The sequence below is a fragment of the Neolamprologus brichardi genome, chromosome 8, assembly GCF_056152115.1.
Source record: "Neolamprologus brichardi isolate AB-2024 chromosome 8, ASM5615211v1, whole genome shotgun sequence".
Classification (NCBI taxonomy): Eukaryota; Metazoa; Chordata; class Actinopteri; order Cichliformes; family Cichlidae; genus Neolamprologus; species Neolamprologus brichardi.
In genome coordinates, this window is record NC_142111.1 from 16,536,140 (window position 1) to 16,563,006 (window position 26,867).

General features: G+C 38.0%; 1 protein-coding gene across 2 annotated transcripts; it reads left to right on the top strand.

Annotated features, from left to right (window-relative positions):
* The first annotated feature begins 1,130 nt into the window (after positions 1-1,130).
* Positions 1,131-25,237, top strand: polr3a (polymerase (RNA) III (DNA directed) polypeptide A). 2 transcript variants are annotated; one of them, XM_087844710.1, is made up of 32 exons: positions 1,131-1,332; positions 2,147-2,282; positions 2,777-2,914; positions 3,204-3,375; positions 3,512-3,666; positions 3,922-4,161; positions 4,311-4,473; positions 4,641-4,777; positions 4,879-4,982; positions 5,613-5,754; positions 6,270-6,410; positions 6,532-6,601; positions 6,846-6,973; positions 7,051-7,189; positions 7,661-7,825; positions 8,001-8,173; positions 10,326-10,437; positions 11,657-11,775; positions 12,150-12,287; positions 12,818-12,988; positions 15,280-15,393; positions 18,023-18,058; positions 18,367-18,453; positions 18,537-18,619; positions 19,410-19,580; positions 20,007-20,100; positions 20,267-20,359; positions 21,002-21,166; positions 22,211-22,375; positions 24,010-24,141; positions 24,233-24,365; positions 24,450-25,237. In XM_087844710.1, exons 1-32 carry the CDS (start codon positions 1,289-1,291, stop codon positions 24,596-24,598), a joined length of 4,209 nt encoding a protein of 1,402 aa, XP_087700836.1. In that variant the 5' UTR covers positions 1,131-1,288; the 3' UTR covers positions 24,599-25,237. The 2 variants fall into 2 exon arrangements, with proteins under 2 accessions (XP_087700836.1, XP_087700837.1); XM_087844711.1 differs by lacking the exon at positions 18,023-18,058.
* Positions 25,238-26,867: the final 1,630 nt, after the last annotated feature.

Consider the following 26,867-nt stretch of genomic DNA (forward strand, 5'->3'; position numbering starts at 1 on the left):
ACGCAAGCATGTTGTGGGAGGAAATTTTCATCAGGAAGTCATCAGTCGCCATCAGTGCCTCAATGGCAACGCATCAAAGCACACAGGTACAACAGCAGGTTTGTTTAGCCCGAGCTGCCTCCCTCACACTGTTTCCAGCGGCTGGAAAAGCATTTGGTGCCATCTAGAGGCTGAATTGTTAAACATACATTATGTGATATAAGAGCATAGATTGATGCATTTTCACTGAGGAAATATTTGAGAAAAATTGTCATGCAAATCCATCCATATATATAAAAATATGTGTGTGTGTGTGTGTGTGTGTGTGTGTGTGTGTGTGTGTGTGTTGGATTGATGGATTTACATGAGAATCCCTATGTTGTTATATTTAAAAACATTTAAGAGTACATTAATTTTCTGAACAGTCATCTGGAGTCCATTAATATACTTCTCTTCATTTACTTTATTTCCCTTTCATCATATAAGCAACCATTCAAAAAGTCATAGTTCTAAATTAAGGAGTTTTTTTTTCAGAAATAGTGTTTTTCAATTTAATTTAATTACATTTTTGAAGATGAGCTAAATTCACCACAAATCCCCTTGGAAGTAGTACTCCTGTTAGCCGCTAGGTGTCAGCATACAGGTCATATTAGCTGTATCCGTACTTCCGTGACTTCTCTTTCCGCCTGTTGTTGGTTGTATGCTTACGATGCCTTCAATGGCTTTTATATACTCAGATTAGTATTATTATTATTATTTTTAATAAATAGGCAATTAAAAACAAGCTTTGTGGGACTAAGCTGAGAAGAAAATCGAGTGTAAATTTTAATAACAAAAACCCACAATATGAATATTATAAAATTAGCCTTTGTTAATTAAAATTAACTCAGCATATGATCGCCACATTTCTTTAAGAAGGAGATACTATGCGTATTTTTATGTCTATATTCTAAGAAGCTTAGAAAAAAAGTGGATTTTTATGTCTACATATTTAAACAATTAAATATATCCAGTAATATTCGGTGAAAGCATCTTTTTGTAAGTTTCATATAGTTTTGCTTTTTAAATCTGTCATATAGTAAGGACTAAAAAAATCAGAGTACGTGTTGTTAAATTTCAAATAGACCCTGAAGGCAGCACTGCACGGTGGCTCCCCATGCATGCTATCAACACATTGCATGCTGCTGACTGCTAGCATATTCACAACATGACAGTATGCTGGCTATTTCTGTAGCTTAGCATCCTGCAATGAGGACAACATAACAATTTACTTTCGTGTAATATTATTAATGTAGTAGAAGCAGCCAAAATGGTGAAGGAGCAGTTCAGAGAGACAGATGTGGCCAAAAAAATGTGAGTATGACCGAGAGAGGAATCCTGTTAGCCTGGTTAGCTCGCCGGTTATCCACACAAGTTGTTTAGGTAGTTAATATAAGAATAGTTCTGAATTGCCGGATAATTTAGTCGTACTTACATAACGTAATTGTGGAATAGAGTTGAAAGCCTTTATGGACGCATTTAAAAAGTGTGATAAATGAGTAAATATGCCTCATTGAATCTGCATACTGGCAACTAAGTGTCACGTAAACGCTAGTATCACCCTGTAAGCTTGCGTCACCCAATAGTTCAGTAAGTTCAAGATGGGATTTTATAGGTTTTCTTGTAAGCTTTGCCTGTGATATGCTAGAAAAAGTGGTTCCAACAACAATACAGCTGTGATCAGAACACGAACGAGCCAAATACTTTATGGAGAAAAGTTTGATTAGAATGACAAAAGGTGTGTTTGGATAAGGACAGGTGAGGCTTTCAAACCTACGAACATGGTACCAGCTGTCAAGCATAATAATGGCAGCATCATGTTCTAGAACCTTTTGCTACTAGTTTCATCCACTTTTTGACAATGTACAAAATGGATGGAGTAATAAAGCCTTTAAATCCACTAAATCCATTAAAGATGCGTCCTGTATAATCATTATCACCTGGAAAAAGAACAGTTCAAAGAAATCATTTAAAGTTCAAGATTACTATGGCTATGACATTGGTTATAAACTTCTGACCAAAGCTGGACCAGAGCTCAAGCAGTCCTGCTTATGTTTCTTCTTGTTACCAACTGGAGGTATTAAACTCTTTAATTTGTTTTTGCTTTATTTTATGTCATTGTTTACAGAAGCCACATCTGCTTCGGCATGAAATCTGCTGAGCAGATGCGGCAGCAGGCCCACATCCAGGTGGTCAGTAAAAATCTCTACAGCCAGGACACCAAACACACTCCACTGGCCTATGGAGTGTTGGACCACCGTATGGTATGACATGGAAGACTTTTTACTTCTGTTTGCAGTGACTCAAGAAAACACCTGAGAAATGCATAAATACAGGGCATGGCCATAAAATATGTCACTTTTTTTTGGAAGGGATTGCTAAAAGGCCTTTTATGTGAAAGTTAATTTACAGTTTCCATTTCCATAAACGATATAAGATATCGTTTATACTATACTTTTTTAAATATACATTTTGAGATTTAGGCTCAAGGCTTAATGGAAGTTGTGGTATAAAGGCATGCATATGAGAGAGACATTTTCTTTGTGTACACGTGTGTATACACTTGTATTTATATAGTTTGTCTCTACTTTTCTAAAATTAAATAAAGGAAAGTTACTTTATGAATAAATAAGAACATAATGGTATTGTTTTAAGAGCTTTCACTCTTTATTATGACATCTTTAAACATTTAACTTTAAATATATAATATTGAAATATTTATTTCAGCCTTATTTCTCCGATCTCGTGCTTCCTGCAGGGCACCAGTGAGAAAGACAGACCGTGCCTGACATGTGGGAAGAATCTGGCAGATTGTTTAGGACATTATGGCTACCTGGATCTTGAGCTGCCCTGTTTTCATGTTGGTTATTTCAAAGCCACGATAGGAATCTTACAGGTAAATCCAGTGTTTTCTTGTTGTAGTGACTAAAATATCTTACAAACCTTTCATTGTTCCAAGAGTACATGTTTAAGGAATGGCAAGGCACATTTTAAAATTGTATTTCTCCTTTAGGTGTCACTAGAGTGCCATAAATAGGCGAGAAATAAAGAGATTCTTTATTTCTTGAGTTATCATTTGTTGTATTGCCAAATGTTAAAGGTGAAATGATATGCAATACATTTCATAATTTAATTTAATTTAAAAGATAATTCAGTTCCCTCTTTCTGACGGGTTGTGTATCCAGATGATTTGTAAGACATGTTCAAGGATAATGCTGACGAAAGAAGAGAAGCTGCAGTTCATGGATCACTTGAAACGGCCTAACCTGGCCTACCTCCAGAAACGTGGGCTGAAGAAGAAAATCTCTGATAAATGCCGCAAAAGGACAGTCTGTCTAAATTGTTCTGCTTTCAATGGTGAGAAGAGACCTTTCCATTTCATAACTGGCTCTTTTTAAAAGCCACCCACTGTTTGACTTGATTGCTAAATCAATCTGTGTGTGTGTGTGTGTGTGTGTGTGTGTGTGTGTGTGTGTGTGTGTTTACTCTTTAGGACCAGTCAAAAAGTGTGGCCTACTTAAGATCATCCATGAGAAGTATAAGACGACCAAGAAAGTGGTGGATGCTTTTGTGTCAGATTTCTTGCAGTCCTTTGATATTGCCATTGAACACAACAAACTGGTTGAACCACTGCTGACCAGAGCACAGGTGAAGTTTTTTGTACTACTAATTTCATCATATGGCAACACATGGGTCTTATTTTTAAAAAGGACCAAAAAGTAGACCTAATATATCGACATGGCTGTGGCTTACAGTCACTGTATGGTTTATGGATAATTTAGAAAAATATTAAAAGCAATTATTTTAGATGTAAGGGATTTTTAAAATTTCTTTCTATGTATTTATTTATTTCCTAAGAAAAATTGATGTATTCTTTGAACTCATTTCTAATTCCCTTTTCAGGAAAACCTGAATCCTCTGGTGGTGCTGAACCTGTTCAGGAGGATTCCCGATGAGGACATCCCTCTGCTGCTGATGAACCCCGAAGCAGGGAAACCCGCAGACCTTATCATCACCCGTCTCCTTGTGCCTCCTCTTTGCATCCGACCGTCTGTTGTCAGCGACCTCAAGTCTGGCACCAATGAAGACGACCTCACTATGAAGCTAACAGAGATAATCTTCCTTAACGATGTCATTAAAAAGGTATCTTTCACCTGTACAGGTTAACAGCAGGGGCAATTAAGATTCATCTTCAAATCATCAATCCTTTAAAAAACAGTCTGTCTGTAATAGAGTTATCAAATGTATTGTTTAATTGGAGATGTCCCACTTAACAAACTCTTCTCTTGCAGCATCGTATGACAGGAGCAAAAACCCAGATGATCATGGAGGACTGGGACTTCCTCCAGCTGCAGTGTGCCCTTTACATTAATAGTGAACTTTCTGGTATCCCCCTCAATATGGCACCTAAAAAGTGGACTAGGGGCTTTGTGCAGAGGCTCAAGGGAAAGCAAGGTATAGTGTGTAATAAAATTTTGGCTAATTTAGCAACATTTAATTTAATTTTTACTTTTTTTGGCACTTGGCAGATGTTTGCTTTTACGTTGCTTGTACATCACATTGACAAATGAAGAGTTTAAGTATCTAAATGACTGATTTTGTCTACTCTAATGGCGACTCAGGTCGATTCAGAGGAAACCTCTCTGGCAAAAGAGTGGACTTCTCTGGCAGAACTGTCATTTCTCCAGACCCAAACCTGAGGATTGATGAGGTGGCTGTCCCTGTGCATGTGGCCAAAATCCTGACATACCCAGAGAGGGTAACTCTTTCCCCATGATTAGCAGAAATAACACTAAATACCCATTTTTGATTTTAATCCTTGTGTGTGTAATACTGGATCTGAATTTGGCTTATCTCAAGGTAAACAAAGCCAATCTGGAGCTAATGAGGAAACTGGTCCGTAATGGTCCTGATGTTCACCCTGGAGCCAACTTCATACAGAACAGACACACTCAGATAAAAAGGTGAGGCTTAGGACTTTGTATTTATTTTACACCATACTCTGTTGTATTCTCTCTGCTTTAATATTTAAAATATCCTTTCTTTTTATTAGTCTATACAGCTCAAGTTCATTATTCTATTTATTTTATGTGATGATAATCTTTAGTGGGCACACGTGGAATTTAAATGGTTTAAAAGTACCACTTCCCAAATGTTTATACACTGACAAAATGGAAAAACAGTAATAATCTAATTTATGATCATGTGATTAAAACTTGATATGATGTGAGAATGTCTGAAAAAGGAGCAAAGTGTTTCAGCATCGCTGCCTGAGGGCTGTTTAACTAGAAAGAGCAGATCCTGCATGTAAAGTTTCGGCTGACAAGCTGCTTGTCAGAATTCAAGATCTGTATCTTCCAAACTTATCCTTTGAAGAACTGAGGCATAAATGTAATCTGAGTAGAAAACTTTCATTTAATGACTGCAGCTGAGAAGTTTTCTTGTGAATTGTTGTTGAATTTCCTTTTATTTCCCTTTTTTGTTTAGTTTTTTTAAATTAATTAATCTTTTTTAGTTGATAAAATAATTCTTGGTGAAAAAGAAGTGCGAATCTACTGTTTTTTGGAAACCAACAGTATCATTTTGTTTGTCAGGTTTTTAAAATATGGAAACCGTGAAAAGATTGCCCAGGAACTGAGGATTGGTGATTTGGTGGAAAGGCACCTAATAGATGGAGACATCGTCCTCTTCAATCGACAGCCTTCTCTGCACAAACTCAGCATCATGGCTCACATTGTAAGATGGGTTTTCCCCCTAAATACTTGTTAAACTGGTATTGTAACCATAATTTTCACAGCCACACAGAGAATTATTAACGTATTGTTTTTCTAATGAAAATGATAAAGAAAACAAGATTGAAAATGTTTCATACGTTTCTTTTGCTGGTGTGCAAACACACACAAAACATCTTAACTAGGTTTTAGGACTCCTCGTGTTTTATCTACAAAGATTGTAGTTTTTTGTATAGTTTACTTGACGTTATTTCTTACTTTTTACTTGCAAAGGTTCTTTTAAACCCAGTGCTAAGTCAAGTCAAAGTCAAAGTAGATTACAGGTGCAGTCAAAATAATCTATTTGCACTTTCTCTCTTTTAATAATTACCTGTTACACACTGAAAACATGGTTCCTGAACATGGTTTGCATTTTAGTTTTCTCTCTACTTTAAAAAAAAAAACTTGACTAATGAGAAATATTTTAGTTGGATCCTTTTGAATGACATAGTTTTTGGCACTTTTCAAACTCACACACAGGCCAGGGTCAAACCTCACAGGACATTTCGGTTTAACGAGTGTGTGTGCACGCCATACAACGCTGACTTTGACGGGGACGAAATGAATCTCCATCTACCTCAAACTGAAGAAGCTAAAGCTGAGGCTCTTATCCTCATGGGGGTATGTGTCATTATACTACATGGTGTTTAAACAAACTGCACACAGACCGATGTGTTTTTGAACACATGAAAAGCTGTCTACAGGAAACTGCAGTTAGACAACTCATTATCGTTTCTTTCAGACCAAAGCTAATCTTGTCACTCCAAGAAATGGCGAACCCCTGATTGCTGCTATTCAGGACTTCCTGACAGGTCAGTGCAGTGATGTGTGGTAGCCAACTGTAGATGTTTTTGTATGATACGAGTGTCCCGGTTCTCAAAAGCATCATACATAGATGTATAATGTATGGAAATATTAAGAAAGTAGTTAAAAAATCGGGAGGTATTTAAAAAAAAAAAATCCATTCTCTACCAGATGGGTGTGCAGTTTTGCAATATTTGAAAGGCACCTGTTTTTTAATTTCCCGTGAATTAACAATGTGTTTGTACTGCCTAGGTGCTTACCTCTTGACGCTGAAGGACACCTTCTTTGACAGATCAAAAGCCTGCCAAATAGTAGCGTCAATCCTTGTGGGTAAAGATGAAAGAGTTAGGATCTCTCTCCCTCACCCGGCCATAATAAAGGTACTCCACACTGCTGAGCTGGTTATATAAGTCCATATTTGTGACCCAGCACTAATAATCTATTCTGTGTCTGTCAGCCCATGGCTCTGTGGACAGGAAAGCAAATCTTCAGCCTAATCCTGAAGCCAAGTAAGGAATGTCCAGTCAATGCCAACCTACGCACCAAGGGCAAACAGTACTGCGGCAAGGGAGAGGACCTTTGTCACAATGATTCGTGTGAGTTTCTTAAATAAAGACGTCCACCTAATGAAACCAACTGTAAAGCTTTTGTTTGACTACATCTCACATTACAAACACGTCTTTATAGCGATGACGTTTCAGGAGGAGCCTTTAAAGTTTGATTGTGATTGAAATGAAATACATTTAATGGATTACATTTGTTTGTCAGCAACTACCTAGAAACGTTTAATGAAGCCTGTATGAGCAGTAACATATGAGCAAAAAATAAAATTGAGTAACTGCCCGTCGCTAGGAGAGTTCATCAAATTTTAGTGTGATTCCAGATAATGTAGCAAAAACAAGAAGCAGTAAGCACGTTCCTGAAATTCCTTTGAGGTTTGAGAATGTCCCGTCAGATAGGTGTCAGGTGTCTTGAGGCGAACAGGGTGCGATGTTTTATTCACCTGGTGTTTCTATTCTGGATTTAATAGCATCGCTGTTTGTCCAATTCTTGTGTCATATCCCCAGTTGTGGTGATTCACAACAGTGAGCTGATGTGTGGTAGCATGGATAAGGGCACCTTGGGATCTGGCTCGAAGAATAACATTTTCTACATCCTGCTGAGGGACTGGGGACAGCTGGAGGCTGCCAACGCCATGTCTCGCTTGGCAAGACTTGCTCCTGTGTATCTCTGTAGGTGGTCTACAAGGAATTTACTACTTATTTCTTAGGTCGGATATATGCCAAGATATCTTCTAGTGTCTTGGTTTATATTAGAAAATTCAAAACCCTTTAAGAACAATAAAAGATAACACAGAAGGGTCAGCCTGAAGTAATGCAGAATTATTTTTTGAACCTCAACTTTCAGCAAACAGGGGTTTCTCTATTGGAATCGGGGATGTTACACCAGGCCAGGGTCTGCTGAAGGCTAAGCAGGACCTGTTGGATGATGGCTACAAGAAGTGTGACGAATACATCGAAGCTTTGGACACGGGCAAGTTGCAGCAGCAGCCAGGCTGCACAGCAGAAGAAACCCTGGAGGTAGGCATGGACAATCTGCATCATTGCTGAAACATTTCATCACCGCACGAGATGAAAGCTTTTTCATTTAATTGATACCTTCCCACTACTTCTTGAACACCACACCAGTTGTGAGTCATTCAGTTCTATTCAATCCAGGTTTATTTATATAGTGTCGAATTACAACAACAGCTGGCTCAAGGCACTTTATATGGCAAGGTAAAGAAACATAAGAGCTAAGCGAGATGGGACAAAACAAACATTTTGTGACATGCTGCAGTGGTGTGTAAACACCTGGGGAGTGAAGAGTTCAGTGAAGAAGAAATGCTCGGCAGCAGCAGTTTGGTTCAGGTTCACCTGATCCAGCTTTAAGTATAAGCTTTATCAAAAAAGGAAAGTTTTGAGTCCTAATCTTAAAAGTAGAGAGGGTGTGTGTCTCCTGAACCTAGAGATTTATCCACAGCAGAAGGGTCTGATAGCTGAAGGGTCTGCCTGCCACTCTGCTTTTAGAAACTCTAGGAGCCACCAGTAAGCCTGCAGTCTGAGAATGAAGACTTCTGTTAGCATAATAATAAGTCTTTAACTCCATCTTCCAAAAGCGAGCATGTGCTGTTGGAAGTAGAGCTGTTGTAGAAGAACAGAAGAATTAATCAAGTGTTACAGCTGTGGTTTGGTTAGTATTTGTGTGAACTGTCGGCTCAGTTTCATGTTCTTAGCTGACATCAGTGGCACCTGGTGTTGTCCCCTGCAGCTATAGTCAATCTGGTTCAAGGTTTGTGCATTCAGAGATGCTGTTCTGCCTTCATTGGTTGTAATGTAAAGTTTATTTTGCCTTCCTATTAGCTTGAAGCAGCCTGGCCATCCTCTGTCCTGACATCAAAGAGTCATTTTCAGCTAGAGAACTGGAGCTCACTGGATGTTTTAAATTGCTTTTCCTCTCAGCAGATCATCTTGACCATTTCTACATGCCTAAATGCATCACGTTCCTGCCATATGATTGGCTAATTAGACATTTACATTAATGAGAAGATGGACAGATGTAACTAACAAAGTGGTCTGTGGGTGTGCAAAGAAAAGAGGCAAATTGTTCAATTCATTTATGTTATGGGTTTACATTACAGGTAATATACCAAAGAGGGATGGCAATCATTACCTCAGTAGTAAAGGCCCAGATGCACACAGAAATATTAGTCTTCTCTCATTCCACTGATGGATAATAGATAGAAAGTAGGTTTGGTGACAAAGATGCTATTTTCAGTGCAATTCATGTTGCTGAGTATTAAAGTTTTTCTTCCGCACTGGCAAATTAACAGAGTGACATGGCGAACAAGCAGTCTGGCTCTCAATCCAGCAGATGTGGAAACTACCAAAAAAAAAAATGAGTCCATGACAAGGCTCCATCCTGCAAAGCTTGAACTGACCGCTTTTGTTTGAGAAAGTTGGAATCAGTTTGATTAAGGCCTTAACTCAAACAGTTAAGGTCATTATAAAAGCCCAGGGAGGAGCAACAAAGTCTTTTGTTTTTTATGAATCCCTATTCCTTTTTTCTTCCTCTGCTTGATTGGAAATGAACACACCATTAATTGATACATCTAAATTATAATTTGTTTGAGGTTATTAAACCAATGTCCTTTTTTGTCATATCTGTTATTTATTTGCTAAAAACCTGAGAAGAAAGCTGAATGAACATCATCCAAATGTGGTGATTTCATTATTTTCTCTCATGTTATTAATTATAAGCACTGCCAGTAAAACCCAAAACTTTTCTTCAGTCTTGTAGTAGGCTGCACATTGGCAACCACTGACCTTAAATAAGATCTTCACTGACAGATAGTCATAATATCGCAGAGGGGCCATTTCCAACGATGATCTGTCCAATCATCGGGGTTTTCATAGACTGAGAAAGAGCAATGTGTTTGGGCTGGGGTAGTTTTTGGAGAGTACAGCACGAAATCATCCAGTTTGTCTGTGGAAGATTAAAAAGTAATGTTGAATGCTGTGATTTGTTCTGTTCATATTTATAGGCTCAGAAAGTTTCACAAGATTTCATTGAAGGTATTGAAGAAAAGGAAGTGTGATATAAAATTTTTATTTTGTGTATAAGAGAAGAAGAAAAAAGTATAGATGTTGGTGTGCCATCTTTCAAGATCATTTTGTGTGTGTTTGTTAAAAGGCTCTCATCTTGAAAGAGCTGTCTGTCATCAGAGACCGAGCTGGTAGTGCCTGTCTAAGGGAGCTGGACAAGAGCAACAGCCCTCTAATTATGGCTCTCTGCGGGTCCAAAGGTAAGCTAACTGGAAAGCAAACTAAACAAATCGTAAAATCTTCATATAAATGGTTGATGAAGGTGTTGCCGTGTCTATGTGCAGCTGGAAAAAAATGTTTTGAAGAGCTCTGAGACACAAAGTGTCTTCTTCTTGTTGTCAATACAATATTTACATGGATGGATGTTTTTTTAGCTCTTTGTAATGGTAAATAGTGAAGGACTTGACAGAAAAACTGTAAGACAGAAACCAAAAGAGCCTGGTTACATAATCAGATAATACCACAACAGTCACATTTTTGTCAGGCTTATTAGCACTAACAGACTTACAACGACACTCAAGGACTCAAAGGACAAAAAGCTATTATAGACGTTATACAGTTATGTGTATATTATGATTGAAATTTCATAATCATTGCTGCCAGGACAAGAAAACATAATCTTAACTCAAAGGCAATAAAGAAGTAAAATTTCCTGCATTCATATGCACTCTGAGCCTGATTGTTACTGTCAGAAGACAATTTATGTTAACATACTTATACACCATAAAATCCAGGAATATGCCGGCAGTGTTGTCCGTTAGCTACAACATTCTAGCGAGGATGGCGTTGAAAGGTGGGCAGACACAGGAGTTTTATTAAATGTGCGATATGCTAACAGACACTGCATTTTAAATGACAGTTTTAATTGGCCTCACTGCACAGCCAGAATCTGCGACTGTTCTCTCTTCACAAATCAGCTACAAAAAATCACAAAGTGGAGCTCGCATTGAGCATAAATACGAGGCTCAAGGACACTTTTGTCCACCGCTGGCTCTAGTTGAGTGTTTTGGTTTTTCTTTTCTTACTATATGATTTCAAACAAAGTCCAATATATTGGGTATTGCAGACACAGCATTGGAAATAATGACACACTTTGTCTTCAAATAAAGTGTGTTACAGCCCTGTCACAGCACTGTTATAGCCCTAATCTTTAATGTTTGAACTAACTTTAGTAGCATCAGTTACATTTAACATTTTATAACACTGTTCATGAACTAGGCCCTGCGTCACCATGTGAACAGGTGGATGTAAGATTGCTATATTTCTTGTTTGCATGACAAAACTCAGTAGGCTTGATAAGCTGTTAATAAAGAGACCGTTAAACTACAGTGTTTCTATTTTTCAGGGCTTGCCAACCTGTTAAGTGCTAAATTGTTTAGTGTGTCTCACTTTTTCATCTGTCCCCGCTCTGTAACGCAGGATCCTTCATTAATATATCTCAGATGATTGCCTGTGTGGGCCAGCAGGCCATAAGCGGCTCTCGAGTACCTAATGGGTTTGAGAATCGCTCCCTGCCTCACTTTGAAAAACACTCAAAAGTAAGACCTTATTTATTTGTTGTAATTGTGTTACTATGTAGTCCTCAAGTGCCACTCATGTTGTAGTTCTGGATCTGTTTTTTGTGATTTATTAATCAATTAATTGTTGAGGCTTGTTCTTGTAACTGGAGATTATACGCTACAAACTTTGGTGTTTGACTGTAGACCTGATGTGTTGCATCCAAGGCTCTGATACACTTTGATTATTTCGTAGTATTATTTCATTGTGCGACTCCTGCATCCTATGCTCCAAAAGCTTTCATCAATTCTAGTCTCATTATGTTTAGTCTCTGAGAAAATAACAGTGCAACTGGATAACAGTTTCTTAGAGTACTCAAAGCTCTGTTAATAGCTCACTGATAATTTCTCTACAGCTGCCTGCTGCTAAAGGGTTCGTGGCCGACAGCTTCTATTCTGGTTTGACGCCCACAGAGTTCTTCTTCCACACCATGGCTGGTCGAGAGGGTCTGGTGGACACTGCGGTGAAAACTGCAGAGACTGGGTACATGCAGGTAAGGCTTTTTGGGCCTTTTCACACAGTTCACTTCTGACGACTACTGCTGACACTGAATCACTGCAGGTCTTTACTTTGTCCCCATGATGCTAGCATTTTTTTGCGTGTTATATTTTAAGTTTTTATTGATTTTTTTTTTTTTCCAGTAAATTTCCTATTGCACAAAGTAATATTGCCTGTTTCAGTGTTTTATTTATTAATCCATGAGATCATATAAAATTGTGAAAAAAGGAAAAATGTCATACGACATTCTCCTTACAGTACGTCATGTTAAAAAAGCCTCATTCCCATAATTTAATTTATATTTTAAATCAGTCTAACTTTGCACATTAAATATTAAGATTTCATAGTATGTAATATTATTATATAATCATATCTGGAGCACTTTCATCATAGCTTATTAGGGTTTCTTATTCATTTACGCGGACTGTGGTTACACACTCATAGTGCAGTGTTGATGCAATTTGCAGTTCTATCAGACGTGTCAGTGTCATTATTATTTTGTGTCGTTTCTCTGTATTTTAATAGAGGCGTCTGGTGAAGTCTCTGGAGGATTTGTGCTCACAGTATGACCTCACAGTACGCAGTTCAACAGGCGACATCATCCAGTTCATTTATGGTGGTGATGGCCTGGACCCCGCTGCAATGGAGGGGAAGGATGAGCCGCTGGAGTTTAAGAGAGTCCTGGACAACATTCGGGTCAGTTAATCAGAAATCGACAGCTTGACAAACGGTGTTTCTAGTCTTACTCATTTTTAGTATGAAACACACCAAATGCACTAAAATATGTGCGAACCAGAGTAGAAGTTAATTTCTTCAGCCTTAAAATAACCCTTACTCTTTGTTTCTGTTGCAGTCACATTTTAATTTAATATTTGTTGGCCATTTTCATATAGTTGAAGATCTCCTTATTTCAGTTGGTTTATTTCAAGGAGTAATTTTAAGATGCTTACTTACTCTGGATAAACAAGAGTCCTTCTCATTTATCTTCCTAGCTGACGGTAAAGCTAAAAAATTCAGTGCAGGAATTAATGGGGTAAAAAAGGCGTAAGCACGTCCCAGCCTTTAGAATCTCAATCTGATATGTGTTGATGATTTCATGCATTTATATAAGCAGTGATACGATTTATGTAATGTAACCTTTAATTGTTTTGCCTTGACGCATGCTCGTGCCCAGTTTCATCACTCGTCCTTTAGATGAGCAACGAAATGTTTCTCCTACCAAAAATGCTACGTCCAGATGAACAGAATCAACTTTTTGGGACCTTATTATTTTATTGTAGTCAATAATGTAGACATAGTATATTTGACAACTGTCAGCCCCCCCACAGTCATTATTTTAGCTACATTTTCTAGGGTTGCGTAAAGGACATCATCCATTTAGAATCAGCCTTTTCTATTCATTGTATTCAACTTGATAAAGATTACTTTGGCTCTTCAACCGTTTAAACTTTTAAAAACAATTGCTTGTTCCTTCCTACAGCTGTCAGTGTTAATATCATTGCTTTATTGTAGCAATGACCATGATATTTTAATATTAAAGCAGACATGAAGTTTCTGAAAAATCTAATGGTTTCTGCAACTCCTTCTTGGACCTGGTGACTGGTATGATGTGTTACTAATTCCAGAAGGTGGCAGTAATGCACCCACAGGTTACCACAGAAAAACATCTTACTAATTACAAGTTATCTGTTTAAAAAGACAGGTACTTTGATGTTATAGGCTACTATACAGACAAAAGTGAAACGCAAACCCAAATACTATGACAGAAAATGTTTATCAAAGTCCTTCAAGTAATGAAAAAACGTCTTGCACTGAGATAAAGCGCAAACTATGTAAAGGTAACAGATGGGCTGTGGTCAAATGACACTAGTCTGATCTCTGCTCTCCAAACCTTGACTGTGCAGGTAATTTGTTACCACCTTGTGGGAAATTGGGTGTTACACAAACTAAAGGCTCAACTGACCACTTGAATTCAGCGAATTAGCTGAGACTCCACCCACTAAACATGGTAACTCCAGGGTACAAGAACTCAACGTAATGTCGGCCATAGTGTAAACTGTGAGACTTTAAAATGATTCCACAAAGCAGTGGATGTACATTGGCTACGTCCATCTTTAATGTGTACTTTGTCAAATATACACACAAAAAAGCAGTGTCTCAAAAAGCAAACATAGTTTAATTAAAAAAAGGCACATTTTATGGTTTGGAGTACTGGTTTTGTTCAGCAGTGCTGAAACTTTAAATATTAAAATGTTGCTGTTTTCTTTTCCTGCTACTGTAAACAGTCTGCTTTTGAGCTAGAGAGGCAAAAAACAAACAGCTAACATATTTTCCATCATTTCTGACCTTGTAAGTGTTTAAAATGACTCAGATCAGTTTACTTTGTGGGAGGCAGTTTAGCGGGCAGAGAATTTTTGAACTGACCTGTACGATTAACGATTAATTACTCGATTCACCGTCAGGTCATGTCTCATGTGTACACAATCTGCTGCTTGTCATTGAGGTTAAAAGCGTTGTTTTTCTGAAATCACATTCTAAGATCCAAATAGAAATCACAAACTTGCAGCATTAGAGGTTCCACATCTCTTAAACGAGGTCTTTTTAACTAGGATAACCAGCAGAGAATAAATACAGCTTTTTGTCAGTAATGTTTAAAATAATTACGATAATTTAATGAGTTTAATGCATTTAATATGAATCTGTTACTGGAAAGGTGTTCTGATTTGACCAGCTCATTCCCAAGGGCTGTGCAGTCTGTAGACACATTTTTAAAGGAGCTTGAATAAATATGAAACAATAATTAGAGCGGCTGTCTTTTAGATATTATATGCTCAAAGCACTGACCCTTAAACTGGGACAGAAAGTATATAGTACATTTTCTTCATGTTCACTTTGAAGCATTTTCAGCTGCTATTAATATCAACCATCATGAGCTTTTTACAGCTGAACTGTGAGTGAGTGCTTCTGATCTTCTCTGTTCCTCCCAGGCGGTCTACACGTGTCCAGATGAGCCTGCACTGAGTCAAAACGAGCTGGTCCTCACTGCAGACGCTATCATGAAAAGAGCCGACTTCTTATGCTGTAGAGACAGCTTCTTGGAGGTAAACCCATCACAGTATTTGGTTAACAAAGTTGTATAGATTTTTTTAATTGGGAAATTATGGCATAGCTTATTATGCTTATTATAGCGTAGCTTATTATGAATAGAGTTTCAATTGAAACTGATTCACAGTAAGCTTAGTTGTTATATTAGATGTTAAAATAAGCACTAAAGTAGATGGGTTGTGTTTTTCTTGGGAACTGTAAATCATGACTACTTACCACTTTTCTGCCATGTAACTGCAGCAGTAACCTCCATCCATCCTTGGCTTTTGCACCACCCGATTTATAGTCATTTGGGTCACATATCACTAGCTTGTAGTCTGTTTTTCGTCAGGTGATGGAAAGAAATTGTTTCCACCTTTAGCAAGAACAGGTTACTTGCGTATTTTACAAAGTATTATGCTTAGTTGGAGTTTCTTGAAGAAGCTCCCTTTTTAGGTACCAAGTTATTATCAGAGGCTGACACATAACTGTTATTCGCAGACATGCCTGAGGTTGTGCACTAGGCAAATGGCCTTGCTATAGCACTTGTGATATCGTGATATGACAGTTTTAAATGAATAAACATAAGAATTTATGCTGGTATTATGGTGGATTGATATGATATAGCACAACGCTTGGAGGCCACAATATCAAATACACTGAGATAAAAATTCAAAATAAACAACGACAAACTGTGTTTTTTATTTAGGGTATGAGAGGCTAAGAGTATGTTTTTATTTATTTATTTTTGTTTTGTTTGGTGTTTTTTGTCCTTTGTAGTCTGTGCTTAGAGGAGTCGGACGGTTGGAATGAGTCAGGCGTGCCAAATCATTTAAACTGCTCTGTTCCTCGTTCTGCAGCCAGGTGTAACCCTATAAGACAAAATGAATCAATATGTTGATCAATTATTAAATCATTCACTGTTGGAAGTGAGAGGGAGCCTTAATATTTAACAGCCTGAGTCTTTAAAAAATGAAGTATTCTCCAGAAAAAGCTGAAAAGTAGTTTTTACCAAATGATACCAAATGAGAATGCATAATTAATTTGTTGTGGACTAACCCAGGGGTCGGCAACCTGCGGCTCCGGAGACACAGCATTTTAACTTGTAGTTCTAAATTGGAAGATTATTGTGATATTAAAATATAAAAATAAAATTATATTCTATTATTTTTTCATCGCTCAAAATAAGTGTCACACTCGCGGAAGCCGGTGTCCCCGCCGAAACGCCGTGCATTTATCGAGACTTTCAACTCCAGGTAGGCCAATTATGGATCTTTGGATCCACATTATGTCAGCAGCTGTTCTCCACCGTGAACTCTGTTAAAAACAAACACCGCTCACGCCTCACAGATGACAGCTTACAGTCCTGCGTAAAGATGAAAGCCCCGATTTGCAGACGTGGGCGCAGAGGTTCAGGAGCAGAAGTCCCATTGTAAACATATCACGGCAGACCCGACGATGTTTCCATGAACATGCTTTTCAGCATCTCTTTACTGACCACTTTTCACACATGGTTGCTGACGCATACAGCCGGCTGTAGCTTTGCAGCTCACAGCCCGACACACACCAACACAACAGCATAGATAGCACAGACGTAAAGGCGGCGAGGCGTGATTGCGGGTGTTGCTGTGGTGCATCCGCCTCCCCTGCAGCGGCGCAGGTGCATTTTGTAGCAGCATAGGGCTTTTTTTCCAATTATTTTTAAAAGTCAGGCTCCAAAAGCCCAAAGGCGATATAAGGGTGGTGCCTCACAACAGTTTTTCTTTGCTACATGGATCATTTTAGTTCAGCTGGGTGTCTTTCCTTTTGTTATATTTCTTTAAGAGTTCCAAATGTGTTAATTACATAAATAAAATGTAATTTTCTCTGTAGCACTTCATGGATTTCATAAGCAACACACCTTAGTTGTTCACACAAAGCATAAAGGTAGAAAACAATACATACAGTGTTATCTTGATTTTAGATGTCAAAAAGTATTTGCGGCTCCCAGTGTTTTCTTTTGCGTGGAAACCGGGTCCAAATGGCTCTTTGGGTGTTAAAGGTTGCTGACCCCTGGACTAACCGAATAATTCAGTTAATGCCTTTGTGAGTCTTGTTTTATTCTTTATTCATTTATTATGGCCTTCTGTGCAAAAAAATCAATGTATTTTTAGTGGGATTGAAACAAAGAAGTTATTATAGGATTTGGTATTAGGACAAATGATTGTGGATAACAACAATTATAATAGTGAGTGTTTAAATTATTAAAGCAGTTTGACAATTCGAAAAGTTTTGCCGTTTAAAATGCATGATTATTGTCGATAATACATTTTATTGATGAAACTTCCGTTTATTTTCGGGGTCATGTATTAGTCGCCTATCATTAATTTAAGAATCTGATTTACTCTGTGAATAGAAAATGTATTTCACCTCCTGCGGCCATGGTGCACCGCTACCACAAACTAACCACACAATAAAAAATCGATTCAGCTCACTTGGGCTTCAGTACCCTTTGACAGTATTAAAACTAAAAAGAGAAGCACAAATGAATAATAATAATTTTTAATTAAATACAGAGACATGCTGTCATCCAAACCCAAAGCCAGCTGCATGCAGTTAATGGGTTTTCTGATGGTAACAAACATGACTCTTTTCCCTTTTATGAAGGAATTAACTGACACAGGCGCAGAGAAGTACCTGGAGGTACAGTTATCAAGCATGCGGTGAATTTTGAATGGCGTGTCAGTGAGAATTGGAAATCATTAATGGAATAATCCTGCTGATGCTGTTGTATAATAAAACAGCGCCTGATGTTGTTCTGTACTGATTTTCCAACATCTGATTGCTCATTTTAAAGTGTTGCTGATTTTTAAAAAAAGACTTGTCAGTGTGTTTTACTGGGTGCTTGAGTTCTCCACTCCTTAACAGTTTGTGATTTCTAACAGCTGCATGACAGCCACATTTGATGTTTGAGTTTGGAGGTGGAATTTATTCTCTCCTCTCTACTTTAGGAGATAAAGAAATTCATTAAGAGCGTTTCAGAAAGGATCAAGAAGACTAGAGACAAGTACGGCATCAATGACAATGGGACTAGTGAGGTAGGTGTCACGCAAGGCTTAACAAATTTCAGCCTCACAGCATTTGAATCCTAATTGGTAATCTTTCTGTCTTGTATTTACAGCCAAAGGTTCTTTATCAGCTGGATCGTGTAACTCCTACCCAGCTGGAGAAGTTTCTTGAAACCTGCAGAGACAAATACATGAGGTACAAGACTCATATCCAAGTTTGAGGCTTATTTTTATTTCTCGGCTCCATCTGTCCGTCCATCCCTCGATTATGTAACCACGGAGCCAAAAATGGTTGATCTTTGGTTTTTAATCATAAAAAATGTCCCTGTTACTACATACGCAGCCCGAAATATAGAGAACAATTGAGAGGAAATTTGTAATCAATTCTGATTGTGCTTCAAAAAGCTTTAAAGTAGTTGAAGCTGGGGAGGAATGAACAGCTCATCTATTTTAAGAAAATGAAAAGGCAATGCAACAAACACTTAGAAGTGTACTGAAAGGTTTATTGAAGGTTTGGTAAGGATGTGGAGGTGCCAGAAATATTCACTCAAAACCAAACTATAATGGTTGTACTAGAGAAAAAGTCAGAAGGCTTTATGCCATCAGAAACCGTGCAGGCTTCTGGTAATTCATCCAATACTTGTTGAGAAATTTAATCTGCACCACTGTGATGGACGGAGTGACTGGCCATCATTGTTCTGTGACAGCACTGCGCTAAACTCTGCTGGAGCTTGAAATAGCGTGCTGTGTTAACCATGTTTTTTGTGATTTCTGTTTTTAGAATCAGCCTAGGGTTAAGATTTAGATTTATTTTTTTAAGTGGTTGACTTTGTTTCCCAAATGATCATTCATCTTTTCTGAGAGCTGTTAAAATGACATTAGTTTGAGTGCAACTCCAGTTTCACTTGTCAGTTTGATGAAAGCTGATTCGGCTTAGAGACTCTGTCTTGTAATATATATATATTTTTTCTTTCATTTCTCGATAGAGCTCAGATGGAGCCAGGATCAGCAGTTGGGGCCCTTTGTGCCCAGAGCATTGGAGAGCCGGGTACTCAAATGACACTAAAAACCTTTCACTTTGCCGGTGTTGCATCAATGAATATCACTCTAGGAGTGCCTCGCATCAAAGAAATCATCAACGCCTCCAAGAACATCAGGTATGACATTCAATTATAGAGATGTCTCATTATATTCCCTCTGTCATTTGCGCCAAGGACAAAAAGCCAAATATACCTCACAATTCAAAGTTGGCCAGGGGCTTTGTCTTGATGTCTTTGAAACATCGCTGAAAATTACTGCTGCAAGATGGAGTAAGAACGATTTCAAGACCTCCGCCTTCCTGAATGGAAGCAATTCTTCTGTTTGACATTTACTGTCAGACGTCAGTGCTGGATTTTGCAGCTCTAAAGCTGCCTATTCCACTTTTATTGTGAGAATATATTTGATCACTTGCTTCAATCCATGGCTTACACACAGAATTAGAGCAGTTAGCAGAGTGAGCTATGCTTGCCCATGGTGTTTTGTGTCACAGTAGTGAATACATCCCTAATTTGTTTTGAATAATCTATTGAAAATCCACTCAGCACTCCTATAATCACGGCTCATTTGGATGTGGAAGATGATGCTGACTTTGCCAGGCTGGTGAAGGGGAGAATTGAGAAGACTCTTCTAGGAGAGGTAACCTGAACCAATCAGATTTGCCCCCCTTTTATTTACAAATCAAAGCTTTGAAATCATTACTAAGGGGTGTCAGTGGTTCAAGTAGAGGTGTTGTTTTTTAAAAAAGAAAAGAACAAGCTGTACAGAGCTGTAATAAGGTAGGTTCTCATTTTGTCCTTTACAGATTTCTGAGTACATAGAAGAGGTTTTCCTTCCAGATGACTGTTTCATCTTGGTGAAGCTGTCACTGGAGAGAATAAGACTGCTGCGACTGGAGGTACCACAGCTTTATTACTTTTATTCCCACTTTGTGTGAACATCTCAGACACTTCCCCCTCCTTTCACACCTCTAGATTAGTTCTGAATTAGTGCACCTGGGATATTAATCTATAGTTTTAATTGTCGTTTTACGTCAGCTGTGATACCGTTGTGCTTGTAAAAGTAAATATGAGGCCTGGGAACTCGGGGATAATGTTAAAACGGACTGTCCAGCGCTGCTTAGACTTCGTTGTGTCCTCATTTCTACAATTTTTAGCTTCTCAATTATATTTGAAGAAGAAATAATGTTCATTTTTATACCTTCAAGGTTGATTTCAAGATGTAATTCATCCTGCATATTTTCAGTACATGTTGGGGTTTTGGTTGAACTGCTTTAGAATAAGGGAAAATCAAAACGTATGTTTTTATACTCTCATATTTTGCTTTATGTGCAGTTACAGATAAGTCTGCATAGCTTAAACCATTGGAACACTGAATTCTTTGTTTTCTCTACCTACTAAAATATGATAACACTGCATTTCTTTAATAGTAGCAGCTACAGCACAGTGCTCTGACTCATGAGTGTCTGTAGGTTAAAGATAAGTGCGTTTTGTGCGGCGTGGATAACAAGCTGTGCCTTTGATTTCTCGTCTCTTCTCAGGTAAATGCAGAAACGGTGCGTTACTCCATCTGCATGTCTAAACTGCGAGTCAAACCGGCAGACATCGCTGTACACGGGGAGGCGGTGGTGTGCGTGTCTCCTCGAGAGAACAGCAAAAGCTCCATGTACTATGTGCTGCAGTCACTAAAAGCAGAACTTCCCAAGGTGAGAATGTCACATGTGCAATGGTTGGTTTTTTTTTTGTGCACACATGCTTTCTGTGAGCAAATTGAATTCAAGGTCAAGGCCGGTCAGGGATTCTTACCTATGGAAAATTCATGTTTAGAAAGCACAAATGCTGCACTGTGATTTCTGCCGATGTCTGAGAATACTGTATGGATGTGGAGCAGCTGAACACTGAATGGCAAATTTGTTCCTTTGTGATACTGGGCTTTATAAATTACACTGAATTGCCTTTCATAGGTAAATTGAGCAGTAGTTTAATTGCTCTGTTCAATAAAATATTTAAGAGTGTTTTACAGTGGACCTGTTGTGCTCATTTTCACTGCTTTACTTTTATTTTTTCACTCTGGTTTAAGCACTGAGTCATGCAGCGTTACTCCATTAAAGTATATTTATTGTGTTCTTGGCCTTGGTGGAAACCTTTAGTTCATCCTCTATTTAAGAGCAAAAATCAACTTTATTTTCTCTGCCTTCCTCCTTCCCTTTGAGCTGACTTTCTTATCATTGGCTTACCCTTGTAAACAGATAGTCTCAGCAGCAGGTGGGGAAGGCTGCTGTGAAACTGATAACCATATTAAACCTTTAACATAAAGTGTATCATATTTCATATCATGTCTTGGGTTTTTGAGGCCCCTACATCATCAGTGTGATTATTTATTAACCCTAACTGTGACCGCCATTATGTTTTTGAGAAATAAATTGACCCATAAAACCAATATATGCATTTAACTTCATTGTTGATGTTGTTATTGTGTTGTTTTGTTTCTGTGTTTGTTTTTACCTGAAGGCTCAATAAACCTCTCGGTTTAAAAAAAAAATATATATATATATATAATTGAATTTTTTGGCTGTTATTTCCATTATTATTTTGGTAAAGATTTAACATATCACTGTGAATGTATGACAGAAAATACTTTTCAGTACATGTTCTGAACTGTTTAATGCTTAAAGTGCACTCAAAGCAGGGATAACATGGAGTCCTGTGTATTTTCTTGTCTTAACTGTTTGCACTTACTCACTTGAAAGGTGGTGGTTCAAGGGATACCGGAGGTTGCCCGAGCTGTCATTCATATTGACGAACAGAGCAGCAAGAGTAAGTACAAACTCCTGGTGGAGGGGGACAACCTGAGAGCGGTTATGGCAACACATGGCGTGAACGGAAGTAGGACCACTTCAAACAATACTTATGAGGTATGATTCTTTTTTCCCCCCAGTGTCAAATGATTGTACATCATACATTTTTATTGATATAAAAAAAGAAGAACGGGGTGCAGAAGTTTTATGGTGAATTTTCTTTTATGCACACAGGAGGCTCAAAAGTATACATACAGGCTCAAATATATACACAGGCTTGTAAAATGGACCGATTCTTATATAGCACTTTTCTACTCTCCTGGAGTACTCAAAGCGCTCTATACAACATGCCTCATTCACACCAACTCATACAAACACTTCTAAACTTCTAAAGTGCAAACTAATGAACATGAACACATCAGAGGGCAACTTGGGGTTAGTATCTTGCCCAAGGATATTTGTCATGCAGACTGGGAAAGCCAAGGATCGAACCGCCAACCTTCCAATCAGTAGCTGATCTGCTCTACTATCTGAGCCGATGGTAGAGCCACCTTATACAATATAGGGGCTTGTGTATATATAACCTTTGCAATTTGCTATAAGTTATTTTACCAAAAAACCTTTGGTAAAATAACGTTTAGCAAATTGCATCTTGACCACAATTTTGGCTGAATATCTGCCTCTTGGGAGAATTGGTAGAGTTGATTGAAATTGGTTGGTTTTCTGCACAGACCCTACATTTAAGCACAGTTTAGAAATCACAGACCCAGCCATTATGCCACCAGGGTTAGCTGCCACCTGTCAGCTGTTACAGCGCTCTTTGATTTTCTTGTTGTTGGAATGGTTAAATGCTCAGAAATGGGTGTTTGTGTGCTCAATTCCTTTTGTTTTTAAAGTTATTAAAGATGTGTCTTGAACACTTATTTACCCTGGAAAAATAGCAAGTGAAAAAAATTATTAGAAGCCTAAAATTACCAGGCTATTCATTCCCATGATGAGAGCAGGATCACTCTGAAAATCGAAGCTGAAGATTTAAAAACAAAGAAAAGCTTTAACTGCAAAACTGAAGCATTTTGGCTGTCATTGATGGGCAACAACATTTGCAGTTTTTCATTCACTTTGAATTAAATTGTCATCATATTTGTATCTAATATTGTCCCTAAGTGTTATCGTTTGGTTAGAAATGAGTAGAAATATGTGTTAGAGGCTCATCAAGTTTTCTTGTTATATGATACAAGTTAAATAAATAAATTAATTAATTATTTAAGATAAGCAAAGCTAGTTTAAAAGTGTTTCAGCCTAGATCAGCTCTCACTACTTTGCATTAATGCTTTTATCTAACGACACAAAGCCTGGTCCATGACACACAGGCTGTGAGACAAAAGGACTCTGAGAGCTGGAAGTTGTTGCTGCTGCTACACTCAGTATTCAGCTGTCCTTGTAGGCTGGCAGTGTTTGATATCTCCATCACTCAAGTGGAGCACTAAGTTTTCTAATACATCCACTCTTGTGCGTTTAAAATAAATAAATGAATTTCTATGATGAACCTGTTGGCTCAAAGTGCATGAAGTAACGGACACATTTTAAAATGTCAACTGTAAAAAAAAAAAAAAAAGAAAGAAGGAAAACAATCGCATAAATGATGCCAGCTGCAGGAACTGAGAACACTTTCAATTGGCTGTGGGGAGTCTGCACCAGGGCTTTTTAAAATGTGTTTGTTTTTTAAACGAGCTTTTCTGTGCACTTGATAGGTCGAGAAGACCTTGGGCATTGAGGCTGCTCGATCCACAATCATAAATGAAATTCAGTACACCATGGTGAACCACGGAATGAGCATTGACCGACGTCACGTCATGCTTCTTGCAGATCTCATGTCCTATAAGGTAAGAACCGCTGATCTACATACATTACATGAATTAATATCCTTTCATCTCCTTGTAGGGGAACTAATGTAACCATCTTCTATCCTTAAAGGGTGAGATCCTGGGAATCACCAGGTTTGGTTTAGCAAAAATGAAGGAGAGTGTCCTCATGCTGGCTTCTTTTGAGAAGACAGCCGATCATCTCTTTGATGCTGCCTATTTTGGACAGAAGGACTCAGTTTGTGGTAAACTGCTGTTTCATCTGCATAATGAAATTGATCTTCGTGGCTTGACTGGCCTGTTAACATCCCCCTGTGTTCCTATTTCAGGTGTGTCTGAGTGTATCATCATGGGGATTCCAATGAATATTGGAACAGGACTATTTAAACTGCTTCACAAGGCTGACAGAGATCCCTCTCCAGTCAAAAGGCCTCTCCTCTTTGACAGTCCAGACTTCCATTTACCTTTGATCACATAGCATCAAATGACAAAACAGCAGGGATGTTTCAAGGTTGTTGTTTTTTTTCATAGCTGACAAATATTATCTTCAACTAGTACATAAGTGCCTGCCAATGTGTCACATCATTTTCTGTTTGGGGATTTAACAGAAAATGGGATTGCGTATTTTTGTTGGTTGATAAACTGTGAGAAGACTGAATTTCATTTTAAAAAGCTAGCAGCGCTCCAGATAGAATTACTTATTTAAGTTAAATTTTGGGTAACAGCAAAAAAAAAAAGCAAACATTTAAACTTTAAAGTCATAATCTTGTGTTACTGCACTGATCACACTGTGAAAAACATTGTTATAAACAGGTGTCTTGCTAACATGAGAAAGATTACCTCTTAATTATGAAACAGAATGGATTTCTTCTGTGCTGGTACTTAGTTTTGCATAATGTGTGAACTGCTTGCATCTTAGCGTTGCAGCTTCTCCCACATGGCAAAGCTCATATTTGGTTGTTTGACATTTTTATTGGGTTTATTTTTTCTTCAACATTCAGTTCAAGAGAAGTTCAGCTTGTTCATCTTTTTACATCTTGTAAGAAACCTGTTCTTATAATAATGTAAATAATGTAATAAATAAATTACTCAAAGCCATGTTCTTTGGTATTTACAGTGATTTCTACAGCAGTGTTTTAGGGTCATACCATCCAATTTAGTGTGCTATTTTTTTATTTGAGTAGCATCAATTTACAACTGTGTCTTTTTAGAGTCCTTATTAGTATTTTCTCATTGTATCTAGTGCAGAGTCCAGCCATCCAGTGGAAGCATTATATATGAGGAGAGGTAAAAAGAAGTTCCACTTTGCACCATTCACACTTAAAGCTATAGCCCACTGAGACTCACCAGATAACCTAACGCATACAGTCACCTGCTGAACAAGTGAGGTAAATTGGCACCTCCTTATTAGTTTACCTTTAACTGATTAATTCACTCAAGCTGCTCTGATGGCAGCTGTAGCTTGGCTGATCCCCAGTTTCTTTCATTTGAATGTCTGTTACTTGAAGTAGCTGCAAATAAGCACTCATATGACTATAACCTAAAAGCTCATGGTTAAAAAACTTTTAAATGGCCTCCTTATATTTCTAAATTAAGAATTTGAATGCAGTTGCATTCCCTGAAACTAATGTGTAATGGCTAATGAGTTATCTTTGTGCTTTTCCCCATGTAGTTAAATTTGTTTTTCAAGGAAAAGCCTCGAATTTTACTCATGTTGTTGGTAGAAAGAGGTTTGACATCAAATATAGAGATGTTCAGATCAAAGTTCAGTCCAATACACCGGTAAGTACTTGTGTGCTCAGTAGTTAAAAGAAACATTCCTACCTCTGTGCTATTAGGAAATAAAAGGCTTTTGGAGTGCTATAATGGAAAATACAGTAATATGGTCAAAATGCTTTTTGGGGCCCAGCTGGCTTGTTTTATCCTTTTAACTTGTCATTGGTTGTGGCAGCCTTTGCCAGTGAAAGTTCTTTTAATCTGAATGCAACAACCAAAGGTTTGTGTTTAACCTTTTTCTTGCCCGTAACAGTGTATGCCAGTCACATTCTCCGATTCATTGGAAGCCCAGCTGTGAACTTCAGAAGATCCCTGGAGCTTGCAGGCGAAATCTTTATCGTTTTATCTCCGATGACCAATTACACCCCCTCTCCCCTCCCCTGCTGTGACTTTGGGTTAACACTGGAATCCTTAATGGCTTCCATGAATAGAATAATTGAGAACTAATAATAACAGAATTTATTGTCTATATGGGGTAAATATTTGATATTTAAAAGACTAATTTTAGGTGGCATATTCTTTTTGACTCTTCAAATATAACTAAGCACTTGCGTATTTCATATTGCTGCAAGGCATCTGTTAGTTTGCTTAGCATTACAGGTGCTACAGCAAGATATCAGGTTGAGCTGAATTCTGATGAGTCCCATTAATAACCTCTTTCAGAAATGTTTGCCCCTCTGCGTGTGTCCTTAAGCACATAAGTACTCTGGAAGAGAAATTCTGTTCTTCTGAGTAGAAGGGGAAGAAAAAACTGAAACATCACAATAAGGTCTCACTGTTCATATTCTTTTGCTTACATATTCACAGTAACACAATTCCTTGCATTTTTTATCATTGCGTTTCTTTGTATTGAGATCACAAGTAGGTGTTTCCTTTCTTCAAGCAACAGGTGAAAACAAAGTAGTTACACTTTGATACCCAGCCTGTTCTCTCCAGTATTATTCACACTGTCTAAATTTAGCACTGAAAAG